Source organism: Sinocyclocheilus grahami, unplaced genomic scaffold (genome assembly GCF_001515645.1).
Source record: "Sinocyclocheilus grahami isolate Dianchi unplaced genomic scaffold, SAMN03320097.WGS_v1.1 scaffold272.1, whole genome shotgun sequence".
NCBI lineage: Eukaryota > Metazoa > Chordata > Actinopteri > Cypriniformes > Cyprinidae > Sinocyclocheilus > Sinocyclocheilus grahami.
The window spans coordinates 66039-82258 of record NW_015505451.1 but is presented as its reverse complement, the minus strand read 5'-3'; the positions used below and the strand labels follow the sequence as shown (position 1 = coordinate 82258).

At 36.5% G+C, this 16220-nt stretch overlaps 1 protein-coding gene across 1 annotated transcript in view; it reads left to right on the top strand.

Annotated features, from left to right (window-relative positions):
• Window positions 1-358: 358 nt before the first annotated feature.
• The window catches only part of LOC107599827 (cytosolic carboxypeptidase 6-like), a 71767-nt gene continuing 55905 nt past the window's right edge, over window positions 359-16220 (top strand). The window contains exons 1-2 of the mRNA XM_016291516.1: window positions 359-423; window positions 2155-2277. Of these exons, the coding sequence (XP_016147002.1) occupies window positions 387-423; window positions 2155-2277 (160 nt within the window). The 5' untranslated portion in view covers window positions 359-386. The remainder of the gene's footprint in view (window positions 424-2154; window positions 2278-16220) is intronic.

Below are 16220 nucleotides of genomic sequence, written 5' to 3'. Positions count from 1 at the left end.
GAATATTCTTGAACTGTTTTCCCAGAAGAGAAATGTAAACTTTTAGGCGTACTCTTGCAAACAGATGGCTTTAAATCAAATAGACATGGACTTAAAGTCACAAATCCCTCAATTTATTTCTTTTTCAGCCATGAACGCAATGGATGTTATAGTGCATGTTTTATTAGCAGCTAATAAAGGGCTTGGTCTGTGTAAACACTGCTGACATTTCCTCTCCATTTGGACGCTTTATATTATAGGGCTGCACAGCATTATTTGGCGCGTTGTGAGAAGACATCCGTGTGGTTGGGGGAGCTGTGCGCTTTTCGCGCGCTTACACCACGCCGTCGTCTTGGAAACGCTTCTTCAGCGTCGCTGCTCAAGCCTGTGTGAGGTTGTATGGACGGATGATGGAAGAAAACAGCAGAGAACCTCTCGATACTGGTGTGTAAAATGAAAACACATGAATACAGATTCATTAATACTCGTTGGGTACTGTCTGTGCTTGTATAGAGAGCGAATTTCGCTGTTATGTGCATGATATGAGCGCTTCGTCCATGTAAACACAGTGACTGTTTGCTAACGTTAGCCGAATAAACCTTATTTATGTGACTTTCCGGAAATTGGAGTGTCAAAACATTACAAAGTGTCAATGTATTGCGATGAATATTCACTTATAACTGCATAAGTAATGAAACGGTACACCACGTGTGTTTGTAGTCCAGCCTTGTTAAGGTGGACACTTCCATATACGGTGACTGACATATTTACACTTAGTGGCTCTGCTACATATTTACGAGATTGTCCTAGCTTTGCTGTGCATTTCTTGATTAAATATGTGACCCTGGACCACAAAACCAGTCATAAGGATAATTTTTTATTTATTTATACATGATCTGGAAGTTGAATAAATGAGCTTTCGATTGATATATGGGTTGTTAGGATAGGACAGTATTTGGCTGAGATAGAACTATTTGCAAATCTGGAATCTGAGGGTGCAAAAAATCAAAATATTGAGAAAATCTCCTTTAAAATTGTCCAAATGAACTTCTTAGCAATGCATATTACTAATACAAAATTAAGTTTTGATATATTTATGGTAGGAAATTTACACAATATCTTCATGGAACTCGATCTTTACTTAAAATCCTAATAATTTTTGTCATAAAAGAAAAATCTATAATTTTCTTACCCATACAATGTATTGTTGGCTATTGCTACAAATATGCCTGTGCTACTTATGACTGGTTTTGTGGTCCAGGGTCACATATAGCCTACTAGACATTTACTATTTATGCTAGCTTTACAAGTATTACTAGCTGGACTACATCCTTACTACTTTACTAGTGTACAAGCTAGGTTACTAGTAATCTGATTAGACTGCTGCCTTTGAGAATTTACTGAATTCAACATCTATATATATATAATATATTCATATATAACACCTACATATAATGTATTCAATATAAGATATTGTATAAATATTATCTATCTATCTATTTCTACAACACCGAGCTAAATTAATATTATGCTTGTAAATGTTAAATATGGACATAAAAGATTTTTAAAGTTACACTAATTTTATAATAAATTATAATATTGGTCTGTCTTTTGGATGTTCACTACTTAAATTGTTAGTTCACCCTAAATGAACTTCATCTTCGGCAGAATGAATGCTTTAGTCACCACTCACTTTAATTAAATTAAAAAAAAATTTCTCATACAATGGAAGTGAATGGTGCCTATTGTAAATGCTGTCATTCTGCATAAGATCTCCTCCTTTTGGGTTCAATCTAAGAAAGAAAATAATATGAGATTGGAGTAAATTTTTGAACTATTTCTTTAATTGTTTGGCATTTATTATTTTTAGGTTTTGCTTCTGTTGTCCTATTTCAATTCATGTTTGGGTAAAAATGATTCAGACTCAATTAAGAACTTTTTGGCATTGTTTTCTGTCATTCACATAGACCACAACCCTGTTTGGATGTCAGGTTTTAATTGCTGTGTTAGAGGAATATGGAATAACTATTGCCAATTAATTTGGAAGTCATCAACAGGCTGTTTATCATTGCTGAAATATTTATTTCCTTCATGTTTTAGAATGGAATGTGTTTTAGGTATTGTAAACTGTAGGCCAGTCACCACCTATATGTATTTCTGAAATTTTTGGGGCAGATAATGAAGAGGGGGGAGAGGATGCTTTGGTGGGGAATGTGAACAAACTAATGGTCACCCCTCCAGGATACACTGGACCTCCCAAGAAAGGTCATATCATCTTCGACGCCTGCTTTGAGAGTGGTGAGAGATCTTGAGTATTTGTATTTTTTTAGCCCCCTTTTCATGCTGTTATGTGAACACTACTGTTCAAGAACAGCATTTATTTGAAATAAAAATCTGTTGTAACATTATAAATGTCTTTACTGTCACTTTTGATCAATTTAATGCATCCTTGCTGAATAAGTATAAATAAAAAAAAAAAAAACTTTGAGCTGACCCAGAGCTGTTAAACGGTAGTGCAGTTTCTGCACCATTACAGGATGGATTTGCAAAAATCAAGATTCATTCTTAGCATTTTTTTCTTATCACTCAGCCCATCTTCCATTATTTAGACAAACTTACATTGTTGGCTGAGATTATTGAAGAATATTTACACATTATGAAGTGATCAACCTATGTTTTGGGGATGATCAAATCCACTTTAAATATTTATTGTATAAAGGTAAAGGAATCTGCACCCAATATCTTTTAAGCAATTTACTAACACTAAGTTGCCATTATAATCTTGTGCTGAGTTTCATGAGTACAAACATATTAAGCGTGTAATACTGACATGTTCATGATCTAATTTATCTAGTGTATAAACAGAATATCAATTAAAAAGCACCTTAATTGAGCAATATGTTAACATGGCAGTTAATTAAAGATTTAGAAGAATGTATACGGTGAACAGCTAGAATAACCATCTATGCCTCTACAAATGTGATACACCCTTGAATTCCCAGAAGAGCAGTAGATCTCTTGTCATCAAACATGTTTGTACGAAAATCATTGGCAGTGTCTTTTGTTAAACCATACTATTTTAGCATATGGCAGCACAGCCTGAGAGAGACTTTTGTCCATGTGAGCAGGGCTTTTAATGGATAATTATCTCCCTTTTAAATGGAGGGGGTAAAAATGGAAGCGTTTCAATTGAAAGTGACTGCTCTTGTCGGTCTACTCGCTGAAAACTGTAATTAAAGTAAGTTATGATATTTTGTAGCATACTTTGAGTAAATGGCCTTTGTTTGGCACTTTTTGCCAGTCTGAATGAGCAGTGATGTAATGAAAATAAAGTGCTTTTGCAGTGACAAGGTCAAGTGGGCAGCTGAGAGCAGCTTTGGGCCAGATTGACAGTGAATCAGTATGGCTGGAACAGGCACAATATCATTCTTTGCTGGGAGATTAGGTTCAGGGTCTCCAGCAGATGAGACTCAGCTTTCATATTCTTGACAGCCAACCAATTCTCCCCTCTGCGGGGAGAGAGCTCGCCTGTGGCTAGACTCCCTGTGGGGAGGTTTTTTTATATAGATTTTTTGGTCTTGGAAATATTCTGTAATAGTAACATTTTTAGGTGGAGCGAGTCTTTCTGGTATTATCAGGTAGTTGCTTGTGAGCTTGGATTGAATGTTAAGCTGACACAAAGCAGTTGGTTACGGAGCCAGTGTCTGAAATGTAAGACTGACCATTTCGAATCAATTCCAGAGTAACTTGATAAATCAATATGATTCTGAGCAACTCTACCAGAACTAATAATAAACACTGTTCACATCATGCGCTAGCAGTTGAGCCATCTGTCATCATAGAGATTATTATTATTGTTATCAAAACAATGACGTTCCTCGTAAGGATGTTGACGGTAGCCATGTTTGTGAGCCGAGAGTGGATGATGTTTTGTGGCAATAAAAGGACATGGAATATTAACATAAGTTACAGAGCCAAAGTCAATATAAATAAATAAATAATCAGGACGTTTTATAAGTTTCTCGGTTTTCCCCTCTGACTGCCCCCGAGGACCCCGAGGCACTGATTAATGAACATCCAGCCGCAAGACCAGGATCAGCTAACATATATGACATTACCCCCATGTCTCTGGCTCGGCAAATTCTCTGAATGATTTATGGAATAGATATTAATCTGCTTCCAGTAAACGCATTATCCAAGTTGGAAAATGGAGAGGAATTGATGTTACAGCGCTAATGTCAAATTAATGTCCTGTTGCTGTTTCAGCAAAGCAACATTGCAGTGAAATTATGTTAACCACTTACACACTGACAAAAGGGAAGCGGCACTTTCTTGGCAACAATTGGTGCTTTTGACGTAAGTGACTTTGAGAGCTGAAGCCGCCATGTCAATTGAAGGACTTAAGATGCAATAGTTCAGCAAAGTTTTCGGAGCTAGGCACATTCGGTCATTAATCAAACACTCTTCTCTTTATGTTGAAGAAGATGTGGAAATGTAAAGGTTTGTGGCGATGTGGGCTCATTTGTCAGAAAGCCACCTGTCAGCAAGTGATAACTTTTCACCGTTCGCAGCCTCTCCTTTGTTACGGTGAAAGTCAGCACCTTGGAAATGGAAATGATATTTAATACACAGTCGAAGGATAAAATATCCCCTTGGATCGCTCGTAAAAAATGAAAATAATAGCATAGATGCATTAGATATCACTTGCTCAGATTTTGAGAAAAAAAGTTAAACTCTTTTTCAAAACAAATGGCTGTGCAGCCAGTATTAGCAGTTTCAGTTTATATACAGTATATACTAGGTTTGGCTGATTAACTAACTAAAGCTAGTGATGCTACTAACTTAACTGAATTTTTTAGTTGCATGACTTAGTTCATCTGTTTTTAAAGTAGTGAAAGTTTTAGTTATTCTAGTAAATCTAGTTCTATGGAAACCTTTGTTTAGGAAGTTCATGTTGATGATTATTTTGATAGTTGATTAATCTGTTATTATTTGTTTGATTAATCTGATAAAAATCTGATTAATTAGTAAATATTAAAATGTGTACTTTAGTTATCTGCTTTATGTTTGTATCTTGTATTGTATCTAATTACAATTATTGCTAAGCATGAGTGTAGCTTAACTACTGCAAATTATGATTAGCTTGTAGCTTGTTAAGCAACAGTTTTTAGAGTAGCTTCCCCAACACTGATATGTACACTGTGGCTGCTACATAGTCAAGTCAAGTCAAGTCACCTTTATTTATATAGCGCTTTTAACAATACAGATTGTGACAAAGCAACTGAACAGCATTAATTAGGAAAATAGTGTCAATAATGCAAAATGACAATAGTAAACACTCATTTTTCAGTTAAAGACAGTTCATCATTGAATTCAGTGATGTCAACATCCAGCTCAGTACAGTTTAAATAATATCTTTGCAATCATGTCAACGATATCGCTGGAAATGAAGTGTCCCCAACTAAGCAAGCCAGAGGCGACAGCGGCAAGGAACCAAAACTCCATTGGTGACAGGATGGAGAAAAAACCTTGTAAAAACATACAAGCTTTCAATCCAGGATCGCACCATCTATGGGATTTCAAGCAAATGTGTCTTACTTAAAAGCCAAGATATCACTCAAGTTCCTTTTCTCTGCCAGCAAATTTGTTTCTTGCCTCTTTCTCCCTTTAGACAGCTGTCATGAAAAAAGAAAAAAAAAAAAAAGGCTCTTATCTTTATTATCCGGGTAATAAATTCTAATTGGTTAATTAAAACAGACCATGGATACGTAAACTGTTTACTGAAGGCATAAAACACTTAATTTACATTTAGATTAGATGTAACTCATTTTCTTGTCAGCCATATGCAGATTAGGTCAGTGGTATATCTTTTCTTAGGCATTTGGGCCTACAGGTTTCTAATTCTCTCTCACTTCTGTGTCTCTGTCTTTTTTTTAGTGCAACTTATTAAAATAACCCCCATTATGCACAGTTTGATAGTAAAAAACATAATGAATATTTCCTGAAGGTGTCATTAAAATGGTATTGATGGCTCTATAGATATAGTTACGTTTGCCGCATTATGTAAATTCCATAGATTCTTGAATTTAAAAGAGCTTTAATGGTTACAATTAGCACTTTAATCTTGTGATATTATCTGAGGTTTTTAATAAACTGATATGGTTTTGTTCTAGTTTAGAAACATTTGTTTGTCTTTTTTTTTTCTTTTGGAGTGGCTGACTTTTTTTATTTACTTTTTTATGATAACAGACATTGAGAGGATTGATAGTCTTGCATTAATCTATGGCCTCTGGATAAAAGCATTCAAATTTAGCATGCCAGAATCAAGAATAAAAGTATATTTATTGTAAACCTTTTTGCATTTTGAAGAAATCTTTTGAAGTGCACGTCATTTATTACCTCACACCCACTCTTTCATTCGTGTAGATGTTCTCACATCAGTTTCCTAATTCATTCTGGGGCAAATTATGTCAAAAAATATTCTCCACATGCTGGTGCTTATCTGAGGCTTTGAGTGATAAAACTTATTGACTGTAGCTGCTGATTAAATCTGGTGACAGCTAGAGGCAGAGGAAGAAGGTGTGTGCGCATCTACACAAGTGCATATATGTGTATGCGTGTCTACATAATGATTCGATTCCTACCAGAATATAACGTATCCACCAATGACAATCCGAGGCGTGCGGTACCCCCTAAGCATTTAACGGATTTGCACTGGGGATTTTAAATTATCCATTGTAATCATAATAGATGAAAAAACTCCTTCGATTCAGCGAACAAAAGAAATGTGTTCGGAGAGGGGACAAGGCCTCAGCCGCACGTTTGCTAATGAGGATAAACAGTAGGGAAAAATCTCTCTGCTGATGGGGCTCTAATTGTTTTGCGTCCCCACCCCCCATTCTGTAGAGTTTCTCTGTCTGTTTTTATCTTCCCTCAAAAGTCCTCATGCTTCATGTCACTCTTGCAGAGTGCATCTAGTGGATGAATGATTACATTTAGCACCCCAGGAAGACAAGAGGGGGATGGAGGGAGAGAAAAAAATGCAGCCAGACTTGCCACTGCCAGCAGATATTTATATACTTCAGATGTACCCTGAATCAAGACAGTCAGATCCCCATTGATTAAAGAAGTGGAAACATTCTAAAAATCAGGCTTTATGCTCAGCACAAGTGCCTGCAGGATACAGAAGGGCTTACAGGGAGGATGAAGGGTACTTAGACCGATATTAGGCTACTATAGATGTATCCCTGTCCTCAACAAAACATAACAACATGGGCAAGCATAAAAAGACAAGTGGAAGAGATATTAGTCACAGATTTTGTGCTTAGCGCTTAGAAGATAAAAGTTTTGCTTGTAAACGCCTTGGTGTTTAGCAGAAGAGTCATGCTCCTACTAAGAAGGCTACTTCACTGTCCAGTGTCTTATGGTTTTCTCTCTATTTTTTCTTGAGGTTTTAAGGAGGATTGAATTGATTTGGGCTGTTTTCTGAGAAGAACCCAGAGCAGGTTTCTGATTGATTGTTTTTTATCAAGCATTTTTGTCCTCCATCTTGCTAGTTGAAGCTGGCCTGCTTGTCCTTTGACAATTTCGTAGCTTTATCTCTTTCATTCCACTAACTGATACTCAGGCCTGTGGTGTTATACAGCTCTGACCATGAAGAAAATATCCCTGCACTCAGACACCATGTGTGGAAGGGGTTTCACGCTCTCCCCCTCCTAAACCACAAGGTTAACAGCCTCGCTTCTTGAGTTTTACTGTAACACATCCTTACTCATTGTGGCCCTTTACTCATATATCACTCAGTCAATGCACAAAGCCAAACAGCTGTAAAATTTACACAAAGTGGTGTAAACAGTTTGTTTTCTGTCACAAAATAGTATTTTTCTTTTTCTATCCACTAGATTGTTGTAAAAAAATTACATGAAACAACAATTGCAAACCATTAAGCTTCAGTAATTTACTATGTATATTTCGGAGTAAAACAAATGTAAGTTTAGGACTATGGAAGTTATTTCTGCATCAATCACTCAATCACTCAATCAATCAATCGGAAAAAGAAAAAAAGTAATTGCAACCTTTCTGACAATTCTGACTTTTTCTCTCAATTCTAAGTTTATATCTCACAGTTCTTAAAGAAACTCAGAACTGGGAGATGTAAAGCCAAAATTGTGAGATAAAATATTACAATCACCTTTTTTATTTTTCTATTCCGTGGCAGAAATAACCATATTGGATTGTACTTGAGGATTTGATACTGATTGCTAAACTGTAATGTTATTTGTTAATAGTATTTTTCATTGTCTTTGTGGCCTTGATGATGTCAGAAGTATGTAAAGTTTGTTTCAGTGGTGATAAATCCTTAATGAATTTTGAAAAAACAAGCATGTTTGTTTTTCGCTGGCCTGTGTCTCTCATTTTTAAACATTATTTGTACCCTGAAGCCAGGCTCACACTACAGGACACGTTCAAAACTGAGGCGATTTCACTCCAGCACTTCTCTTTCTCCTTACCGTTGTGATACGTTTTCGACACATTATACAGACAGTCGTGTTACTACAAAATATCAAGAAGCAGTTTCCTCCGTCTCCACTATCCAATGGAGCCGTATAGCAGCTGTTTTGCGGTCGCGCATTGGCTATTGTGAAAGTACTGACGTAATCATATAGCCGTCATCATCCCGATTTCAATCCTAAATATCAAACATGTTTGATATGATCGGGGCGGCCCCGATTTGTGTCCGAGCAGATCGGGAGGTGCAAGATTCGATCTGTGAATGCCTCACATTACCAGATAATCCGTGCCGAACATCGGGACCAATCGAGGGGCTCGACAAGATTTTTGCTCCGATTCTTGGGAGGGGGAAATCGGGGCTAAATCGAGCTAAAAATCCTGTAGTGTGAGCCAGGCTTAAGACCTGTTTTTTTCAACGTAAGTTAACATGAAAGAACAAGCAGTTGTATTTGCGCTTTGAACTTTGCATGTCTATACCACATCCTACAGTCTCATGCACAGAGATGAACCGCATAGCTGAACTATAATTTGAATTGGTCCTCACTCTTCCTGCCGGCATAGCAACTGCTTCTCAGAGCAGAAGTGCACAGTGGTCATGCTGTAATATTTACCCACCCCTAGAGTGCTCGGTTATAGAGTGTGTGTCCGCGCTGTGGAACGAGCTGGGCGAGCAGATATCTCAAATGTGCACAAGCAAATGAAACAGGTGATAATCCTGCCTGACATTCTCACCATCAGCCTTGGTTATGTTTGATCAGAGCCCTGCAGCCTGGAGAGATCTGGAATGAAACTTAAGCTCTTAGGCTATTGATGGCTGTTGAGATACCTGCATGGGAATATCATGAGTGCACGTGTGGTTGCGCATATTTAATTGACGTGTTCTTTGAGGTATTTCCTCTGGTATATTGCTCTGTGAATTGTCAGAATGTGTTTTAGTATGGTTTTAGTGCATTGTGCTCTTTTGCATGCTTTGGGGATCTTTCTTTTTACCTATTCTAATGTATAAAATATGCACAATTTGTAGCGTGAATCATATTTCCCTTTAATTTTGACTATTTTTATCATTTGTTCTACAAACCCAATTCCAAAAAAGTTGGGACACTGTACAAATTGTGAGTAAAAAAGGAATGGAATAATTTACAAATCTCATAAACTTATATTTTATTCACAATAGAATATAGATAACATATCAAATGTTGAAAGTGAGACATTTTGAAATGTCATGCCAAATATTGGCTCATTTTGGATTTCATGATAGCTACACATTCCAAATAAGTTTGGACAGGTACCAATAAGAGGCCGGAAAAGTTAAATGTACATATAAGGAACAGCTGGAGGACCAATTTGCAACTTATTAGGTCAATTGGCAACATAATTGGGTATAAAAAGAGCCTCTCAGAGTGGCAGTGTCTTTCAGAAATCAAGATGGGCAGAGGATCACCAATTCCCCCAATGTGAAACTTCCACATCATTGCATTCTGTTTTTATTCGCAATTTGTACAGTGTCCCAACTTTTTTGGAATCGGGTTTGTATTTGGTTGGTCCACAAATTATATTTCACCCAAATTTATGTATTTGGCAGATGCTTTAATTATCCAAGGTAAGCATGTACATATTCATGTGTTCCACGGGAATTGAATCCATGCTCTGTGCTGCTAACGCTAGGTTCAGTTCACTGGGGTGCATCAAAATTCAGAAAACTGCTTTAACACCAATCAATTGAGCCAAACTCTTATCTTTTCATGGCAAAACACAAGCATAATTTTTTTTATAGGCAAGTCTTTGAATCCAGCAAGTCTTACCTTGTGGTTAACGACCAATCCTTTTTCTGTTTGTTCTCCATTGAAGTATTGTGATTGCTAACTCCTCTATGCCAAATTTCCTCCAGAAGAACACGAAAGATGTTCCATTACTAAATGATAAATTGGTTCAGTGCTATCAAGTTAGACACAACGAGGAACCAGTTTTCAAACCGTACAACACATTCCCACTTTCAGCCACTCAGTTTAGAAACTAATTCCTGCCATGTGTTTTACTTGCGAACTTGACACATACTTCAATTAGCACCCTTCACATGCTCTCACCAGCACATTATAATGGGTGGTATGAAGACTAGCATAACACTCATGGGCTCAGCGTTTTCTATTTTACAGTTATTAGCAGAAGGTTAACTTGGAGCACAACTGCCTCTTCTTTAAAGCAAATGGAATCTGTGCGGTTTTAGCCGGACGCTGACCCCTATTAGGAGAGCCTCCAACGAATGGCGGCTTTCCTGACTATCTGCGTGGGGTCATGCCGTATGTGTGTGTTTTTCTCAATGAGCTCTTTAACCTGCTCTCTAAGCCGCCACTCTTGTGTAGAGAGTGTTTAATATACTAGGTCAAGTGATCGAGTCAGTATCACCATTGGCTCCGATCCACTTTGTGTAGTAAAGTCATTTCAACTTGTTTCCACAGTTTCCAGGTTTTGTTTAAACACTTCTTTCGTATTTAACGCTTCAAGGACTCATGGCTGCCTATTGGGCTATTGTTTGCTGTTATAGCTCAAAAGCTGAACAAAAACATGCCGTTTTCGTGCATTTAAAAGCAAAGCTCGGAAACGGCACAGCGAGCAGGGAATAGAGAGCGTCTCACAGGTGAAAATGACTACACAGAGCCGTTTTGGATACGTTGCCGCATGAACACGCTGCTCCACGATGATGGAGTAATCCATTTCCCCAGCAGCTCTCCTGATGCCATAAACACAGGCGCTAGGCGGACATGCCATTCCTCATTCTAGGCAAGGACATGCAGTTTGGGAAAACGCTTGAGATTTGTAATGCTTTAGCGCTCTGTGTTTTTGCTTTTTCTTATTTTACACCGCCTCTGTTTATATTGCTGATTTATTTAAAACATATTTTCTTTGAGATGAAGTTCATTGATGTGTCAGGTTGCATTTGATATCACACATTTGTATGCTCCGGGTATGTTTGTAAACCGATGCATAAGAACAGAGAGGAATTTTAATAGAAATACCATCTGTTTGGATTCTGACAGCTTCTTGAGACTGAACCAAAACCTGTTTGTCAGGTTTTGCCACGGCTGAAATCTGTAGCGTTTCGCATGCACGTACAGTACTACTCGAGGATATATAACGAATGTTTTGCAAACAGATAACTGCTTCTTGTGTGCCGTCCTCAAACTTGTTGACTGTTATTCTACATCATTTGAGCACATTCCCCCCTACAAAGATAAAAGCTCTGATTGTTGCTCTCTGCTGAGATTGTATTCAAACACTTCAGTGTTACGTAAAATCACAAAGTGCCTTAGTGCATCTAGATTTACTGTTTTGCTAACAGCACCTCTTGTTTGCATTCTCTGCTCTGTGATATCTCTGTGAACACAGCATAGCATTTTAATTCAGAGTGAACGGTATTGATCTGTAAAGGACGTGATATTCATCATGTAAGAATATTATTCAGTCTTAATTTGGCGTGGTAGATGGTAACGTTAATAGCAAAATCTATAGCCTTTCATCAGCTGCTAGGCTGTGAGAAGTGTGTCATAGAGAAGATTTTTGTCAAAAAAGATTCTTTGAGAGAGTCTAAAAAGGCCTGCGTCTAGCAGAAAACCAATTCTAGACCACCCACCGTCTTTGAATCGGGAACATTTTAAGTGTGCAAATACTTCGCCCTTATTTAGAGCAAAAACTTTGCATCTGTCCTTTGAAGAGGGTTCAAGAAGCTTCCTTGCTCTTGGCAGCCACCGCTGATTCCAGTGCCTTCTGCCATGCAGCCAAAATGACCGTCCCTGTTTTATTTTTGCCCTGAAATAAGAGACATTCAGAATGAATATCGAATATACTGTAAATCGAATCCATCATAGGCTACATTCACACAGCAGCAAAATACAGCAGTCAATCCAGATTCATAGTGCTAAATATGGTTCCATTGACACACAGTTTGATTAAACCGAAGTGACAACTGTATTTTATAAACCAATTGATACTTAACCACATTTATCTCAAGTGCTCCTAAAAATAAAAAAAAGCTGTATATGGATTGCATCTCTCTGAATGTAAATTATTTATCCAGCTTATCTGTTCCTATGTCTTCTTTCAAATATTTTAATCAGTATGTTTATCTCATTAAAATCTGGTTAAATTTCTTATGTTTTAAGCAATTTAACGAGGAACTTTTACCTACATATATATGTATTTATTTATTTCCCCGGAAATTATCCTTAGACGCTGACATGACAATGCCTAAATAAATGCATAAATCATACATGAAATAAAAAAGGGCTTGCCGTAAGTTATTTGTTCATACAGCAGTGGCTCAAATAAAATGTAAGCTGGCGTATGAACAAAACAGTTTGAGTGTCTCCTGTTAGTAAATATGCTTGTCAGTCCCAAACTTTAGAAGATTTTGAATGAAGCTAAAGTTAAAGTGTAGATAGTTGAGGTGCCTTTCCCCCCTAGTGAGCTTCTCTACTTCTGTATTTGTTTAATTTTTTTTTTACTATATATTTAGAGCACTGTTGCTTAATTCTCTTAAGTAATTACACCGCAGTGGGTGTAGTTTGCTAGAGTGCTTGTGCAAAGGGAGGTGAGAAGGAGCACTGATTTTCTGCCAAGATTTCTGAACAGCTTGCAGTTGAACCCCTCCGTTCTTTTTCTTTCCATTTGAGTCTATCAGGCCATTGACAGTAGCATCACTTTATGTAATTCCCTGTTCTGAAAAGCTTTTGCACGTTGAGAGATTTCTGTGTCTCTAGCTCAGGATGGCCAAGAAGCCTTGCTGGCATTTTGCAGCCATCTTGGTCCACAATGGCTGCACGCCATTAATTCAGCTGCATTAATTCAGCTGTGGTTTGATCACACTGTCGCACAACACGACAGCACAGACCAGATGTGCACTAGTTACTGCATGCTACTGCTATGGGACTCAACTCTGAGTTTATTACTGCATACCAACCCCTTAGTGCTGACTGCTGAATTGCTAGAGTCGTGTTATTTTTTTCACTCAAACCGATTCCCTGGCACAGTCCAGATGAAACACAATCAATTGATTGAGCTTGGATGTAAGCCTACATCTGACGACCAAGGTTGTTGTGTAATATCACCAAGACAGCATTTATTTAATCACAAACACAGTAAAAACTCTAATATTGTGAAATATTGTTCCAATTTAAAATAACTGTTTTTAATTTCAGTACATTTTAAAATATAATTTATTCCTATGATGGCAAAGCTGAATTTTCAGCAGCCGTTACTTCAGTCTTCCATCAAAAGAGCCTTCATAAATCATTCTAATATGTTGATTTGGTGTCCTGGAAACATTTAAAAATAGTTGTGCTGCTTAATGTTTTTGTGAATTTTGTGAATTTTTCAGTGATATATATTTTTTTTCTTCAGGGTTCTTTGATGAATAGAAGAAGAGTCAGTTTTGATCAGTTTAATGCATCCTTGCTTATTAAATGCGTTAATATCTTAAAAAAAATTCTATAGACACAGATTGTAGTGAAAACAATGGTCGTGTATGTATCAATCCATTTGCCAATCTATGGATCTATCTATGCAGTGTTTCCCCTGCCATTATATTAGGGGGGTGCCCCGCCCTCTCAAAGGCACCCCCGCCCCCCCGAAGGTCAAGTTAATTTTATTTTCTCTATAGCGCCAGATCACAACAGAAGTCATTTAAAGTTACCTTTCCTATAGAACAAGTCTATACCTTGTTGTTTTTATTAAACAAACTAAATAGCCTTATGTTATTTATCTTGTTTACACAACGACGGCATGTCATTTCTGTCTCTACATGGCCGCGTGTTTACAATTCTCCTTTGCTCTTTGTATCGCATGTGCACACGCACACACAGGTGAGCACACTCCCACTAGTATTTGTAAATATTAAGCCCCAAAAGACTATTTAAATATGAATTCTGCGTGTCTCTGTGTTAATGAATGGCGCAGACGCACGGTTTTGCTTACTACTCGTACTGAAGCACGCGTGACACTTGCCGTGATATTAAGGTCTGCCTTCTCACTAAATGATGAGATAAATACGAACAACAATCTCCAGAACTGCTCTGATAGTCACTTCATGAGCATTTGACCGTTTCATTTGAGTAAAACTATCTGCATATCATATACACACACAAATGTAAAAGTTTTCATGGCAACCCGTCTAAATAAATGTTCGGTTTAACTTGTAATTGTGGCTGAAATACATTACTATTGTTGAGTAGAATGTATGTAATAGGCAACTACTAAAATTATTAAAACCTTATCTTTAAGGAATAATACAATATTTCTTCAATGTTTTAATTGTAATATTAAATCCCCTTTATTTCCCAAAAAATTATTTTTTAAATTTTCATTAATTAAAAGATAAATTAAAATAATGTTTTATGCCTTAAAAAATTTAAATACACAACAGAATTTCTGAGGAAAAAAAATCATAAGGCTATTGTAGGAATAAATGAAACTTGTTTTTATGCTTTCAAATAGTTAGACATGCTAAAACACAGAATTTGTTAACAATAAAACATAAGGTTGGAAAAAAAAAACATTTCGTAGGGCCCTAAATGTAATTTTTGTTTAACTTTTAATAAATTGTTTAAGTTTCATGATTTTAATTAATTAGTCATGCTTTTTGATTAATAAAATGTAATTTAAATGTAATTAAAAAATTTATTTTTACAATAGCCATTAGTTAAAAGATCCATTAAAAAAATGTTTTATGCCTTAAAAAATTTAAATACACAACAGAATTTCTGAGGAAAAAAAATCATAAGGCTATTGTAGGAATAAATGAAACTTGTTTTTATGCTTTCAAATAGTTAGACATGCTAAAACACAGAATTTGTTAACAATAAAACATAAGGTTGGAAAAAAAAAACATTTCGTAGGGCCCTAAATGTAATTTTTGTTTAACTTTTAATAAATTGTTTAAGTTTCATGATTTTAATTAATTAGTCATGCTTTTTGATTAATAAAATGTAATTTAAATGTAATTAAAAAGGAGTCCAGAAAAATTAAAACGGAAAAGCAGAACCCCCCCCCCCCCCCCCCCCCAAAATAAACGTAAACCTAGGGGAAACACTGCTATGGATCTATTGATCATTCTATTAAACCTATAAACCAAAAATTTTATTTTTGCATTTTTTTGTCCAAAACTTTCAAACAAGGCAAGTTACAATTACTATTTAAAAAAAGTAAAAAAAAAAAAAAAAAAAAGAAGACATTCAATAGACATTGATTTCTTGAATGGATTAAGTTAAATTCAAATCTATATGCTACCTCAATTGAATTATATTTAATTTAGGATTTCAGTTTTCAGATTTATAGTTTTGATTTGGGAATTTAAAAGGCATTCTGCATAGTGCACAACTCTGCTGATGTCATCTTCAACAGTGAGTCTGTGTCAGACAGTGTGTAGTGCTTTGATAGAAAATATCAACATTTCATAAATATATATATATTTTTTGAAATTTTTTCATGCCTCTCATTATGAAAGCCCCTTCACTTATTGGTGACCTATTGGAGTTGCTGTTAATTTCAGGGTTCCCTTGTTCCTGTCTCCTTTTTTGGTGCACACCTCCCATTACAAACCAGTCAGCCTCAGGCATTAGAATACACACCAACCGGGAGAATTAACTGTAAATAAACAGGGCAGCCGCCTCCCCAATAGGATGCTACCACCCTGATAACAGACCCCTCTTAGCAGCACTGTTGACATTCTCTTCGCCACA